This window comes from Pseudophryne corroboree, chromosome 9 (genome assembly GCF_028390025.1).
Source record: "Pseudophryne corroboree isolate aPseCor3 chromosome 9, aPseCor3.hap2, whole genome shotgun sequence".
Classification (NCBI taxonomy): Eukaryota; Metazoa; Chordata; class Amphibia; order Anura; family Myobatrachidae; genus Pseudophryne; species Pseudophryne corroboree.
The window spans coordinates 422,272,642-422,286,271 of record NC_086452.1 but is presented as its reverse complement, the minus strand read 5'-3'; the positions used below and the strand labels follow the sequence as shown (position 1 = coordinate 422,286,271).

Below are 13,630 nucleotides of genomic sequence, written 5' to 3'. Positions count from 1 at the left end.
GCCTCCTCCCGCCAGTAGCGATGACGGTTCAGTTTCTCCTCCGGTGGCCAATACGCGAGATCGGAGAAGATCGCGGCGGGAGCAATTGGCGCGGGATTTCTCCCAGCGGGACGGCGATACCGTGACGCCCGACAGTGAGGGATCATCGGGGTCCTTGCTCCCAACGGGGGGTTTACTATTCTCCCGTAGGGAACACGACCCGCGTGGCGGCTCTGAAGTTCCTACGCAGGCCACGGCAGCGGCACCCTTGGTGGACCCCACTGTTCTGTCCGCCATTTGTGCGGCTGTTGTGTCGGCAGTGGCGCCCTTGTTATCCCCCGTACCCGGGGGACTTGGGCGGTCCTCCACTTCTTTGGCGGATAGCATTGCGCAAGCTCTTGCCCCGCTTCTGTCCTCTGGCGCGACCGTTCCCCCGCCTGCCCCGCTCCCGGCTGCGGCAAACTCGGTGGAGGAGCGGGGAAACCATGTCTCTTTTGTCCCCCCAGCCGCGGACGTCAGGAGAGAAATGGAGTCTGTCGGCGCTTCCGCGAGTCGACCAGTGGCCGTCGAGACGGACGGTGTTCCCTCTCGTGCAGGTGAGTCTTCATCGGACCCCGACTGGTCCCGGGGAAGCGCGGTTACACCCCTTAGCGGCTTAGGATCGGTTTCTCACTCCGGCTCCTCTAGTGCTGGCGGCAGGGTGCGTAAGGATTCTAGCAAGCGCAGCCGCAGGCGTCGGTACACGGACTCTTCCCTTGCCTCCACGTCCTCAGAGGGCCTGTCCTCCTCTGATGGCGGACTGCACAGGGTTAAGCGCCGCAGACGACGCGAGCGTCGGTATTCGACCTCGTCCGCCTCCCAAGTCTCGGTGGAATCGGACACCGTGCACTGCGCTAATACGGCGGTGCAACGTGGTCTTAGGCCCCGGGTCCGGGATAGAATCCGCAAGGGCCAATATGTTAATATTTTCGCTCTCACTAGTGACGATAGAAAAGCCTTACTTTCCGCCAAGAAAAAGGGGCAGGGCAGCGAGGACGCTCTGCGCTCCTACCCGAATTGGGTACGCTGCATGTTGATATTTGCGGCATGTTACCTAGAGACCCGCCCGGACGAACATATGAACATAGTTCGATATCAATTCCTCATACATGTTCTGTACCACAAGTATAAAGGGTCGGCCTGGCGTCGTTATGATGAGGATTTTCGCCGAAAACAGCACGGGCGGCAGATCTATAACTTCGGCAAGAAGGATGTGGAACTGTGCTCGGAACTGACCCAGGGTTCGGCCGGCGCTGAGGAGAGCGGCACAGCGAAGAGATGGGCTAAGCGTCCCACCCCTCGTTCTGCCGGCTTTCGCGGCGGTTCAGGGCGCGCGGGGCATTCTGCAAAGCTAAGATTCACTCCCAGTAGGCGGCGGCTTAGCGTGTGCAATGCTGCTAAAAGCAGCTAGCGAGCGAACAACTCGGAATGAAGGTCATGATTGGGCAACACCACCACTTGTCTGTATGACAAGCTTTAGTAAATCTACCCATTTAACTGGAATGACATCACCAATGCTTACCAAAAACTTACAATGACGAGAAGACTTTATTACACAAAATGTATGATGCTTTAGACTTCTAAGCAATGTTCCTTTCTTCCCTTCCCAACTTCAGAGCAATGCAAGACTGAAATGCCCCACACCATAAGCATTGCAGGGTAAATAGATGTAAAAATCTATCTATCTATCTATCTATCTATCTATCTATCTACTTGTCTGTCTGTCTGTCAGGGGTGAGGAACCTTTTTTCTACCAAGGGCCATTTGGATATTTATAAAATTCTTCGGGGGCCATACAAAAATTATCAACTTAAAAATGAGCCTGCCCCCAGTAGATATGCCCCCAGTAGATATGCCCCCAGTAGTTATGCCCCAGTAGATATGCCCCCAGTAGATATGCCCCAGTAGATATGCCCCCAATAGGTATGCCCCAATTCAGTAGTTATACTCCCTGTCAGTTGTTATGCCCAAGTAGATATGCCCCCAGTCACTTGTTATGCCCCATTAGATTTGCCCCCAGTCAGTTGTTATGCCCCATTAGATATGCCCCCAGTCAGTTGTTATGCCCCATTAGATATGCCCCCAGTCAGTTGTTATGCCCCATTAAATATGCCCCATTAGATATGCTCCCTAGTAGCGCCGCTTACACACACACGCATTAAAAGAAAAAAAACCCACGATACTCACCAGCCCCGCTCCTGCTTCCGGACCGCTGCCCACCACCTGGTCGCCCGCTCCTCGGAACTATGGGAGAGATGTCATGATGTCTCTCCCAGTCGCCGCACAGCTGCTCACGTACACTGCCTGAGCCGGAAGCCGGAGCTCAGGAGTGAGCTCCTGCCTCCGGCTGCTGCTGAGGGGATGGAGCCGGGCACTGGTAACTAAGGCCCTCATTCCAATTGATCGCTCGCTAGCTACTTTTAGCAGCCGTGCAAACGCATAGTCGCCGCCCACGGGGGAGTGTATTTTAGCTTTGCAAGTGTGCGAACGCCTGTGCAGCCGAGCGGTACAAAAACATTTTGTGCAAAACAAGACCATCCCTGTAGTTACTTATCCTGTGCGATGATTCCAGTGACGGAGTTCCCAGAATTGATGTCAGATACCCGCCCTGCAAACACTTGGACACGCCTGCATTTTCCCTACCACTCCCAGAAAACGGTCAGTTGACACTCATAAGCGCCTTCTTCCTGTCAGTCTCCTTGCGATCGGCTGTGCGAATGGAATCGTCGCAAGAAGCAGTGCACAGCAACGATGCTGTTTGTACCCGTACGACACGCGTGCGCATTGCGGTGCATATGCATGCGCAGTTTTGCCGTTTTTTTACCTGATCGCTGCGCTGCGAAAATCAGCAACATGCGATCAACTCGGTATGACTCCCTAAATCTCAACGGGCACCTGGCATCTCCCTCGGTTAGGTGAGCCTGGCCGGGCCGGATTAAGTGGCTTTGCGGGCCTTATACGGGCCATGAGCCGGAAGTTCCCCACTCCTGATTTTAGATATATATCTATCTATCAGTTTTCTATCTATCTATCTATCTATCTATCTATCTATCTATCTATCTATCTATCTATCTATCTATCTATCTATCCATACCAGAGCATCTATGAGGAACTGTGAGATGGCAGGGTGGGAGTGTCGCCTGCCTGTCAGTCGGGGGAGGGGGGGGGGGGAGTCTAGGATATAAAAGACTGTCTGGAGTATTTGTCTATGAGACCAATGGCAGAAAAACTGCCCGGTGACTAGAGAGAAGAGATCTGTTAGATAGTGATAGGGCCGTTTGAGGACCTTTGTCAGTATCTTGTAAGAGCACTAAAGGCCCGTACACTCTGGCCGATATATCGGCCACTCTGTTGAACGGGTCCGTTGGCCAGTGTGTACGGGCGATATGTCTGTGAACTTCGTCGTTCACAGACATATCGCGTCGGCCCTACAGCACAGCCGACGGCCAATATATCTACCGATATACTGGCGCATCACCGTGTGTGTACGAGCAACCAGCCGACCGCCCGTACACATGCTGCGGCAGCCGGCGGTGATTGACAGCTGAACTGGGCGGGCATGTGTACACGCCCGCCCTGTTCATGACGTCAGTCCCCAACGGATCGGGCAGTGTGTATGCACAGCACAAGGCCCGATCCGTCCATAGATATATCTGCCGATCAATTGATCTGCAGATATATCTATCAGTGTGTATCCACCATAACTTTGTGATGGTTACTGATCTGCAGTCATCCTTACAAAATAAACTAGTGCACAAGTCCAAATTCAGTGCTTCCACTACACAGCTTACTTGTCACACTATCTACAGTATCTGTCTATCTATCTATCTATCTATCTATCTATCTATCTATCTATCGTTACTTTAGACCTTCTCTTGCCAACTGATGCTGATGTAAGAAGAAATTTGTTGCATCCTACTGAGAACAAAACACACATCCTCCAAATAAATACACAGCGGCATAGTGTAGCAATAAGATATTCCAGCATGATAGAGCGATACATCATCTGAGATCACAGCTTGACAGCCTATAGCTGAAGAATAATAGCTACCTTATAACCAGTCCTGGGACATGCCATTGGCATAGCCCTTTGAGTGAGTATCTCTAGATAACACCTATCCTGCAGTGATGAGTGTTAATAGGACAGAAAGAGTTATCCAGTAAGCAGGATTCTGTCTCCGTATGAGCCCAAGTCATAATCCGAATTCCCAGTTAGTAAAGCACTGAAACAATCCAACTGTAAAGGAAGGAATTAGGCTGGTACTATATAAATGAATGCTGCAATGAACTGTAAATTGGTTTGCCCATAAGTTCTATTGACCACCAATAGATCCCTAATAACAATATGTTCTTGTTTTCCTTCTCAAACTCTGTGTTGTGGCCGATATCACTTTGAAATTTAGAGAACAGGTTTTTGTACATTACTTCTACGGGGAAAAATACAATAAAGAGAAAAATAAATAATATTCTGCATCAACGCAATTAACATGACGTTAGATAAGGTATCCGGTCTATAGAGCTACACTAAAAAGGTCTACAGTCAATAGGTAGACCACTAATGGTAGACCTGCATTAGGTCGACAGGGTCAAAATGTCGACATGTAAAAGGTAGGCAGTTCAAAAAGTCGACAGGGTCAAAATGTCGACACAAGTTGTTGATTTTTGGGGGGGTGGGGGTTTCTTACTTTTTTAAAACTTTTTCATACTTTACCATACACGTGGACTATGACTGGGAATAGTAACCTTGCACCAAATGCAAGGGAACGTGGCACACTAACGAGGCTTGGTTGTGGCAGAAAAGTGACAAACCCACCCTCCCAAAATAATAAAATTGTGCCTACCTTTTTTTGTGTTAACAATTTTCATGTCGACCTTTTGACCCTGTTGACCTGTTCAACTGTCTACCTATTCTGTCAACCTTTTGCCTGTCGACCTTTTAACCCTGTCACTCTTTTGACCCTGTAGACCTGTTCTACTGTCTACCTATTCTGTTGGCCTTTTGCCTGTCGATCTTTTGACCCTGTAATGCATGTCTACCATTAGTGGTGGGCCTATTGACTGTAGACATTTGAGTGTAGACCTAATAATCCACACCCGTTAAATAACAGCTTTTATTCAGTAGCCTTTATGAGGTTCTCTTAGTGTGGTTCCTTTGCCAGCCACATGCAGTGATGCCAAGAGAGGGGGGGGGGGGAGACGGTACAAATTACCCGGGCCCAGGTCTGATGGAGGGGCCCAGTGAGGGTCCAGAAGGGGCCCAGGCCACCTCCCCCTTACCTAGCAGCAGCAGATGCAGCTCTTTTCCTCAGCCCATCACATGCCACTGTGTACTGGGCTGTAGTATGGCCATGGAGGTACTTAAAATACTATTTTTTTTCAGTATTTTTTTCTATGGGTACATGACCACACCTCCTGTGATTAGGCCACGCTCCTTGAAAAGTACCTCGGCCCATCCTGGCTTTAGACTGCCCTGGCCACATGCAGTGATGTACAGTATGATGCACGACAGGCTACAGCTTCAGGCTACAGCCCCAGGTACACTTACATTTACATTAAGCTTTGTATATGGAAATTTACAAAAACAATTTTTTTAGAAATGGAGAAAAATAATCATCTTCTCCTCCGCTCCTGACAGACACAGTTATTTTTAACAACTCATTACCAACAATGTATTGTAAATCTTCAACTCTTTAAGGAATATATGTCCCAAGACTGTAACGAGTGCTATACATACTTGCTGAATGAGAGGACATATATTTATCTAGCATACAGTATATTACAGTATGCTTCTTTGCCTATAATGCTGTCAATTAGTTCAGGACTGATTTAATGTGATATAACGCTAGAAAATCAAATTAAATAAAGCTGACAAGCAGTCAAATGTTTTCCGACATTATATAGGAAACATACTATATTTCTGTAACAGATGTTCGCAGTGGTAACTTAATTGCCTTAACATGAAATATCAGTGATGACACGGTCAATGTATAGGATGAAAATAGCATCATCAGCTTTTAAAGGACACCAAACCCGAAATGTATGTATCAATTCTCCCCTGCTGCTCCTCTCTCTGGAACTCACTTCCCTGCCCTATTAGACTGTTTACCAATTGACATTATTACAACACAGCTTTCATTAAAGCCCCCCAGCTCTCCTGACACTCTTAACTCCTCTGTCTTCCTCCCTCTTCCCATTCACTTCCTGCTTATACAGTACCTCCCATTTCTTTTACTTTACAGACTGTCAGCTCTTGTGAGCAGGGCCCTCCACTCTTTTCTTCTCGACCTTGTCCTTTCAGTCCCCTGAGTGCTATTGCTAAGATCTGTTAATTGCTGTCACTAGCTTAGTTGTCTAAATATCTCACTTTTGCTTTTCCCCTTGTACTGACTATTTGAATGTTTTTATATTGCATTGTTGTGTGTACCAATGAAATTATCCCTGTGTGGCACTACTGTCACTTGGCTGCACCATAAGTAATAAAGAACATTTTTTAAATAAAAGCATACTTGCCTACTTTGAGTATATACTCTGGAGAGGAGATGAAGTGGCTGGAGATGGCAGCGGGGCAGGACTATTTGCTTCATTAGGTCCCAAACCCTAACTGGTAAAATGCCACAACTCATAGCTATATGAAGGTGGTGGTGGTGGTGGGGGTGGGGGTGTTGGCAAGTTACACAATTATAGTAATGCATCACATTGGCCCCGACCCCTTCCCATACCTTGATTCCTGGCATTATTCTACCCATGTAATTAGGAAGTAGAACTGTGAGATATTTTACTACAGGTTGAGTATCCCTTATCCAAAATGCTTGGGACCAGAAGTATTTTGGATATCGGATTTTTCCATATTTTGGAATAATTGCATACTATAATGAGATATCATGGCGATGGGACCAAAGTCTAAGCACAGAATGCATTTATGTTTCATATACACCTTACACACACAGCCTGAAGGTAATTTTAGCCAATATTTTTAATAACTTTGTGCATTAAACAAAGTGTGTGTGCATTTACACAATTCATTTAAGTTTCATATACACCTTACATACACAGCCTGAAGGTCATTTAATACAATATTTTTAATAACATTGTGTATTAAACAAAGTTTGTGTACATTGAGCCATCAGAAAACAAATGTTTCACTATCTCACTCTCACTCAGAAAATTCCGTATTTCGGAATATTCCGTATTTCGGAATATTTGGATATGGGATACTCAACCTGTACTACTTTTGAGATCGCCCATGTACCTGGAAAGTATATATTATAAAAAGAAATGAAAAAATTGTTGTTGGAAAGGGATACTCTTTCTATAAGACAGCAAGAAGGCATAGCAGACTGAAAGGAGAGTCTTTTGTATTATATAATTCTCCCAACTGGTAAAACCTCTAGAGTCCAGTGCCAGCTTAACAATTGGGGATGAGAGAACAGCCCCAGGCCTCCACATAAAATTAGGCCCACCATCATGATTGCATGATGATGGCTAGGAGAGATTGAGACTGATAGTGTTGGGAGTGTGCATGCTTTCATGGCACTGGCCACACCCAAACAGCACTGGCCACACCCGCAAAGCACTGGTCACACCCACAGAGCACTGATCGCACCCACACAGCACTGGTCAAAGCTCCTCCCCTTATCACACTAACCTATTTATCATTTTCAGTCTCAGCCCTGTGACCCATAATACGACACAAGTGGGATCCCTTTCCTACGATCCCCCTCCATTTCTCCATCTATCCTCCCTCAGGCCTCCTCTCCCTGTTCTCCAGCCTAAGGTATAGGAAGCTTCCATAGTTCTACTTGATGGGAAGTGGAATTCTGTAAAATATTACTGGAGCTTTAAGTTCTCCTTTAAGGTAACATAAAAGTTATACATGATACTGTATAATAAGATAGATGCACCAAACAAGAATTTTGTTTTCCTTTTACAGTACATTTATTATATAGTTCAGCCCAACTGGACAGTTACTGGGGTTTCAACAGTTCTCAAGCTCTGTCCATGTAGAGCCAGACCTAAGAGTGAAGGATTTTCACAAACCTACAGTAATATTATACAGTAGTACTAATATAATAAAACAATCACAACAACGTCACAAAATCTAATACCAGGAGCCCCTTTAAATCTGGTAGCCATAGGCAGATGCCCCATGGCCAGAATATAGAGATGTACTTTTGCAATAATAGTTTAGTTTAATGTACAGAGCAATCATTGAGATACTTGCCATCAACACAAGAGGGTCTATTCCTGGTTGTACCGGCTACCTTTCCCGGCAGACACGAACATTTCACGGTTTGCGACCGTTCCTCGATTCGATTCTTATTGCAACATCTGTGTGCCGCTATAACTTCGCACGTTCCTCCTTCTGCAGAGACACAAAGTACACAAGAGCAAATTAACCTACAATTGCTGATAATAACAGAGCAATCCAATGTATCATGCACTAAAACAGTTCCTAACACAGAACGTCAGTTTTCCACCCGAGATTCTGCTACATTTGCTGTCATTAGTATACTACTGAATAATAGGTACAGTAACTACATGGCAAATCATTTATAATACATTAAAACCGTGGTACAGTAACACAATTGGACACATTTGTATGCTTGTTGTGACAATGTGTTATATTCAGTTAAATGATTTAGGAAGCTATGAAATGTGCACGAAAAATAAAATACAAAATATATGTATGCAAATAAAAATACGTATTTTCATTTTTGTGTATGTATTACCGCGTATAAAGGTGGACGGTAGAATGGCAGTGACCCTCCGAGACTTGCTGGACACCCTACCTTGTATCCAGCGGTCAGCTACTGTGTCTTTTTGTGTCCCATGCTCAAAAATCTAACTAAAAAAAGCAACATTTCTGAATACCCCTATTCACATACTTCTCCTACAAGCAATTGTGGGCTGTGCTCATCCACTCTCTAACCACAAGAATTGGGTATGACCCTCTGGGGGAGATGTAGCAAATCTTGGAAAGAGATCAAGTGGTTCCAACCAATCAGCTCCTAACTGCCATTTTACAGGCTGTTTCAAGAATGACAGCTAGGAGCTGATTGGTTGCTACTAGAGATGTGCGGCGGGCATTTTTTGTGTTTTGGTTCTAATTCCACTTCCGTGTTTTGCTTTTGGCTTGGTTTTGCCAAAACCACCCTTTCGTGTTTTGGTTTTGGTTTTGGATCTGGATGATTTTTGGGGGTAAAAACATAAAAACAGCTAAAATCACAGAATTTGGGGGTAATTTTGCTCCTACGTTATTATTAACCTCAATTACAATAATTTCCACTCATTTCCAGTCTATTCTGAACACCACAAACCTCACAATATTGTTTTTAGGCCAAAAGGTTGCACCGAGATTGCTGGATGACTAAGCTAAGCGACACAAGTGGACAACACAAACACCTGGCCCATCTAGGCGTGGCACTGCAGTGTCAGACAGGAGGGCAGATATAAAAAAAGGCACCAAACCGCACATGATGCAAAGAAGAAAAAAATTACAATGAGGTAGTTGTATGACTAAGCCAAAGCGACACAAACAATTGGCCCATCTAGGCGTGGCACTACAGGAGGGCAGATATAAAAAAAAAGGCAGCAAACAGCACATCATGCAAACAAGAAGAAAAAGATTTGCAATGAGGTAGTTGTATGACTAAGCCAAGCGACACAAACAATTGGCCCATCTAGGAGTGGCACTGCAGTGGCAGACAGGAGGGCAGATATAAAAAAAAAAAAAAGGCTCCAAACAGGACATCATGCAAAGAAGAAAAAGAATTGCAATGAGGTAGTTTTATGACTAAGCCAAGCGACACACACAATTGGCCCATCTAGGCGTGGCACTGCAGTGGCAGACAGGATGGCAGATATCAAAAAAGGCCCCTAACAGCACATGATGCAAAGAAGAAAAAAAGGTGCACCGAGGTTGCTGTATGACTAAGCTAAGCGACACAACCACCTGGCCCATCTATTAGTGTCACGCAGTGGCTGAATGTAGAGAGTGGGCCGCAATTGTTCGGTCCACTGACAGCATCTCCAGCACGCTCCAGTCACTTTTAAAAAAATCTGCAATTGGTGGACTTATATGGCAGTACCTCAGGACTAATACAGCAGTACCCCTGGACTCATACGGCAGTGTCACACAGGATGGCACTTTTCAAAAACTAGGCCCCAAACAGCACCTCATGCAAAGCGACACAAACAATTCCAACTGGAATTATACGTCCAAATCACTGGAATTAATTGGCAAAATCTCGCCATCGCCTGCCTGGTGAAGTAGAATCTAGATGGGATTTGGTACCGGGGACACAATACCTCCATCAATTGTCTAAATACCACTGCACTAATGGCGGATACCGGGCGCACGTCTAACACCAACATAAGTGTCAAGGCCTCAGCTATGAGGGCTTCCATCGTCATGTGAAACATGAACATAGGCCAGGGACTAGGCCGTTCCTTGCCACTCCGTGTTGTAAATGGCATATTGGCAAGTTTAAGTTTCTCCTCAGACGATTTAAATTTTTTGTTTTGATTCTTTTGACTGAACTTTGGCTTTTTGGATTTCACATGCACTCTACTATCACATTGGGCATCGGCCTTGGCAGACGACGTTGATGGCATTTCATCGTCTATGTCATGGCTAGTGGCAGCAGCTTCAGCACTAGGAGGAAGTGGTTCTTCTTGATCTTGATCCCTATTTTCTCCTCAAAATTTTTGTTCTCCATTATTTTTGGGGAGTTATATGAGACAATGGCCCTCATTCCGAGTTGATCGCTAGCTGCTTTCGGTCGCAGCGCGGCGATTAGGTGAAAAAGCGGCATTTCTGCGCATGCGTACGGGCCACAGTATGCACGCGCGAAGTACTTTCACACAAAACTATGCAGTTTTACACAAGGTCGAGCGACGCTTTTCTGTCGCTGTGTTGATCGGTCAGTGATTGACAGGAAGTGGGTGTTTCTGGGTGGTAACTGGCCGTTTTCTGGGAGTGTGCTAAAAAACGCAGGCGTGTCAGGTAAAAACGCAGGCGTGCCTGGGGAAACGGGGGAGTGGCTGGCCGAACGCAGGGCGTGTTTGTGACGTCAAACCAGGAACTAAACTGACTGAGGTGATCAGGCGCGGCGCTACCCGCTCAGCGAAGGGATGCAGTGCAGGGAGGCGCTGGGACGGAGAGGCGCTCCCCCTGCTCTGCATCCCTTCCCTGCTGCGCCGTCCTGGACCCCCTGCTGCTGCTGCTGTGCCTGTCACTGTATGACAGGCACTGGCAACGGCGCCTGCAGCATGAAAAGCCTCCTCCCTCCCCTCACCTGTGTGACAGCGGCTGTGTACGGGACGGAAGGGGCGGAGCTACACAGGGTGGAAGGGGTGGAGCTACATGGGACGGAAGGGGCGGAGCTACACGGACCAGGCTGCTATACCGAGGGAGACTGGCTTAGGTAAGTGGAGGGTGAGAGAGAAGTGTGTGTTTGTATATATGGTGGGTGTGTATGTGTGTGTATATATATATATATATATATATATATATATATATATGTGTGAAGTGTGTGTGTGTGTGTGTGTGTGTGTGTGTGTGTGTGTGTGTGTGTGAGGTATGTCTGTATACGCGCACCTTATGGATGCTAGTACTGGGGGGGCATTACGTATTATGACGCTATTACTGGGGGGGGCCATTACATGCAAGGACGCTACTACTACGGGGGGGGGCATTTTGTGAAACGACGCTACTACTGGGGGGGGGCGATTACGTATAAGGACGATACTACTACTAGGGGGGAATTACGTATAGGGACTCTACTAGTTTAGGGGGGGCATTACGCGTAATGACACTACTACTACTGGGGGGAGGGCATTACGTATAAGGACGATACTACTACTAGGGGGAATTACGTATAAGTAGGCTTCTACTACTGGGGGTGCATTATGTATAAGGACGCTACTACTACTGGGGGGGCATTATGTATAAGGACGCTACTACTACTGGGGGGGACATTACGTATAAGGACGATACTACTACTAGGGGGGAATTACGTATAGGGACTCTACTAGTTTAGGGGGGGCATTACGCGTAATGACACTACTACTACTGGGGGGAGGGCATTACGTATAAGGACGATACTACTACTAGGGGGAAATTACGTATAAGGACGCTTCTACTACTGGGGGTGCACTACGTATAAGGACGCTACTACTACTGGGGGAGCATTACGTATAAGGACGCGTCTACTACTGGGGGTGCACTACATATAAGGATGCTACTACTACTGGGGGGGACATTATGTATAAGGAGGCTACTACTTCTGGGGTGCATTACATATAAGGACGCTACTACTACGGGTGGGGCATTATGTATAAGATTGTGCTACATTGTGGCGTAATTTTAAATGGGGGTACTATTGTGTGGCCATGCCCATTACTTGTGAGACCACACCCCTTTACCCGGCGCGTGCCAAAGGAATATGGGAGAGCGCAAATTTATAGTTTGCAGGGGGGTGCCGAACACCCTAACACCGGCCCTGGAGGTGATCACAAGGAAGGAGTAGGTCTGGAGCTGCTCAGAAACGGCATGAAAATTTTTACGAGCAGTTCTGCTAACCTTTCGTTTGCACTTCTGCTAAGCAAAGATACACTCCCAGGGGGCGGCGGCCTAGCGTGTGCACTGCTGCTAAAAGCAGCTATCGAACGATCAACTCGGAATGAGGGTCAATATGCGTCACAGGAATGACTGGAATTACTGATGAGACAGGACACTACCACTGGTCTGATACAGCACAACAGGTTGTTGTTATAATTATTATACTGCAGCAGTGGACATATAGCAGTAGCGTATATCGTCACAGGAATTACTGATGACACAGGACACTACCACTAGTCTGATGCAGCACAACAGGTTGTTGTTATAATTATTATACTGCAGCAGTGGACATATAGCAGCAGCGTATATCGTCACTGGAATTACTGATGACACAGGACACTACCACTGGTCTGCACAACACAGCACCACTTTATACAGCTACACTGGATATATGGCAGCAGGGAACACCAACACTGTGAATGGATGGACTGATGCAGCACAATACACTAACTACACTGGACTGGTCTGCACAACACAGCACCACTTATACAGCTACACTGGATATATGGCAGCAGAGAACACCAACACTGTGACTGCCTGGACTGATGCAGCAGAATACACTGACTACACTGGACTGGGCAACACTTGCCACCCCACTTTCCCGCCCCAATACACAGACACTGAACACTGAGGACACATCCTCTCTATACACTCTCCAAGACTGGAGTGAAAATGGCAGCAACGCGCAGCTCCTTATATGGAATCCAAATCCCGTGAGAATCCGACAGCGGGATGATGACGTCTTGCCGCGTTCGGGTTTCCGAGTCAGGCGGAAAAACTTGAGCCGGGGTCGGATCCGGACTCGGAAGGCAAAGTCCGGTAGGGTTCGGTTCTCTGAGATCCGAACCCGCTCATCTCTAGGTGCTACATTATCTCTCTCCACTTTATTTCTCTCCAAGGTTTGATACATATTCCCCTGGTAGAGGCACGGGATCCGGTCTGAAGATCGACAGTGTCTAGGTCGACAATGTTTAGGTCGACCACTATAGG

The 13,630-nt window shown here is 46.7% G+C and overlaps 1 protein-coding gene across 3 annotated transcripts in view; it reads right to left on the bottom strand.

The window, feature by feature from the left end:
* TAFA1 (TAFA chemokine like family member 1) overlaps window positions 1-13,630 on the bottom strand; it is a 738,833-nt gene that overhangs the window by 209,560 nt on the left and 515,643 nt on the right. For all 3 annotated transcript variants that reach the window (XR_010186979.1, XM_063940933.1, XM_063940932.1), the window contains exon 4: window positions 8,240-8,380. Coding sequence is in view for 2 of the 3 variants with exons in the window: in XM_063940933.1 (XP_063797003.1) it covers window positions 8,240-8,380 (141 nt within the window). In the remaining variant the exon portion in view is untranslated. The remainder of the gene's footprint in view (window positions 1-8,239; window positions 8,381-13,630) is intronic.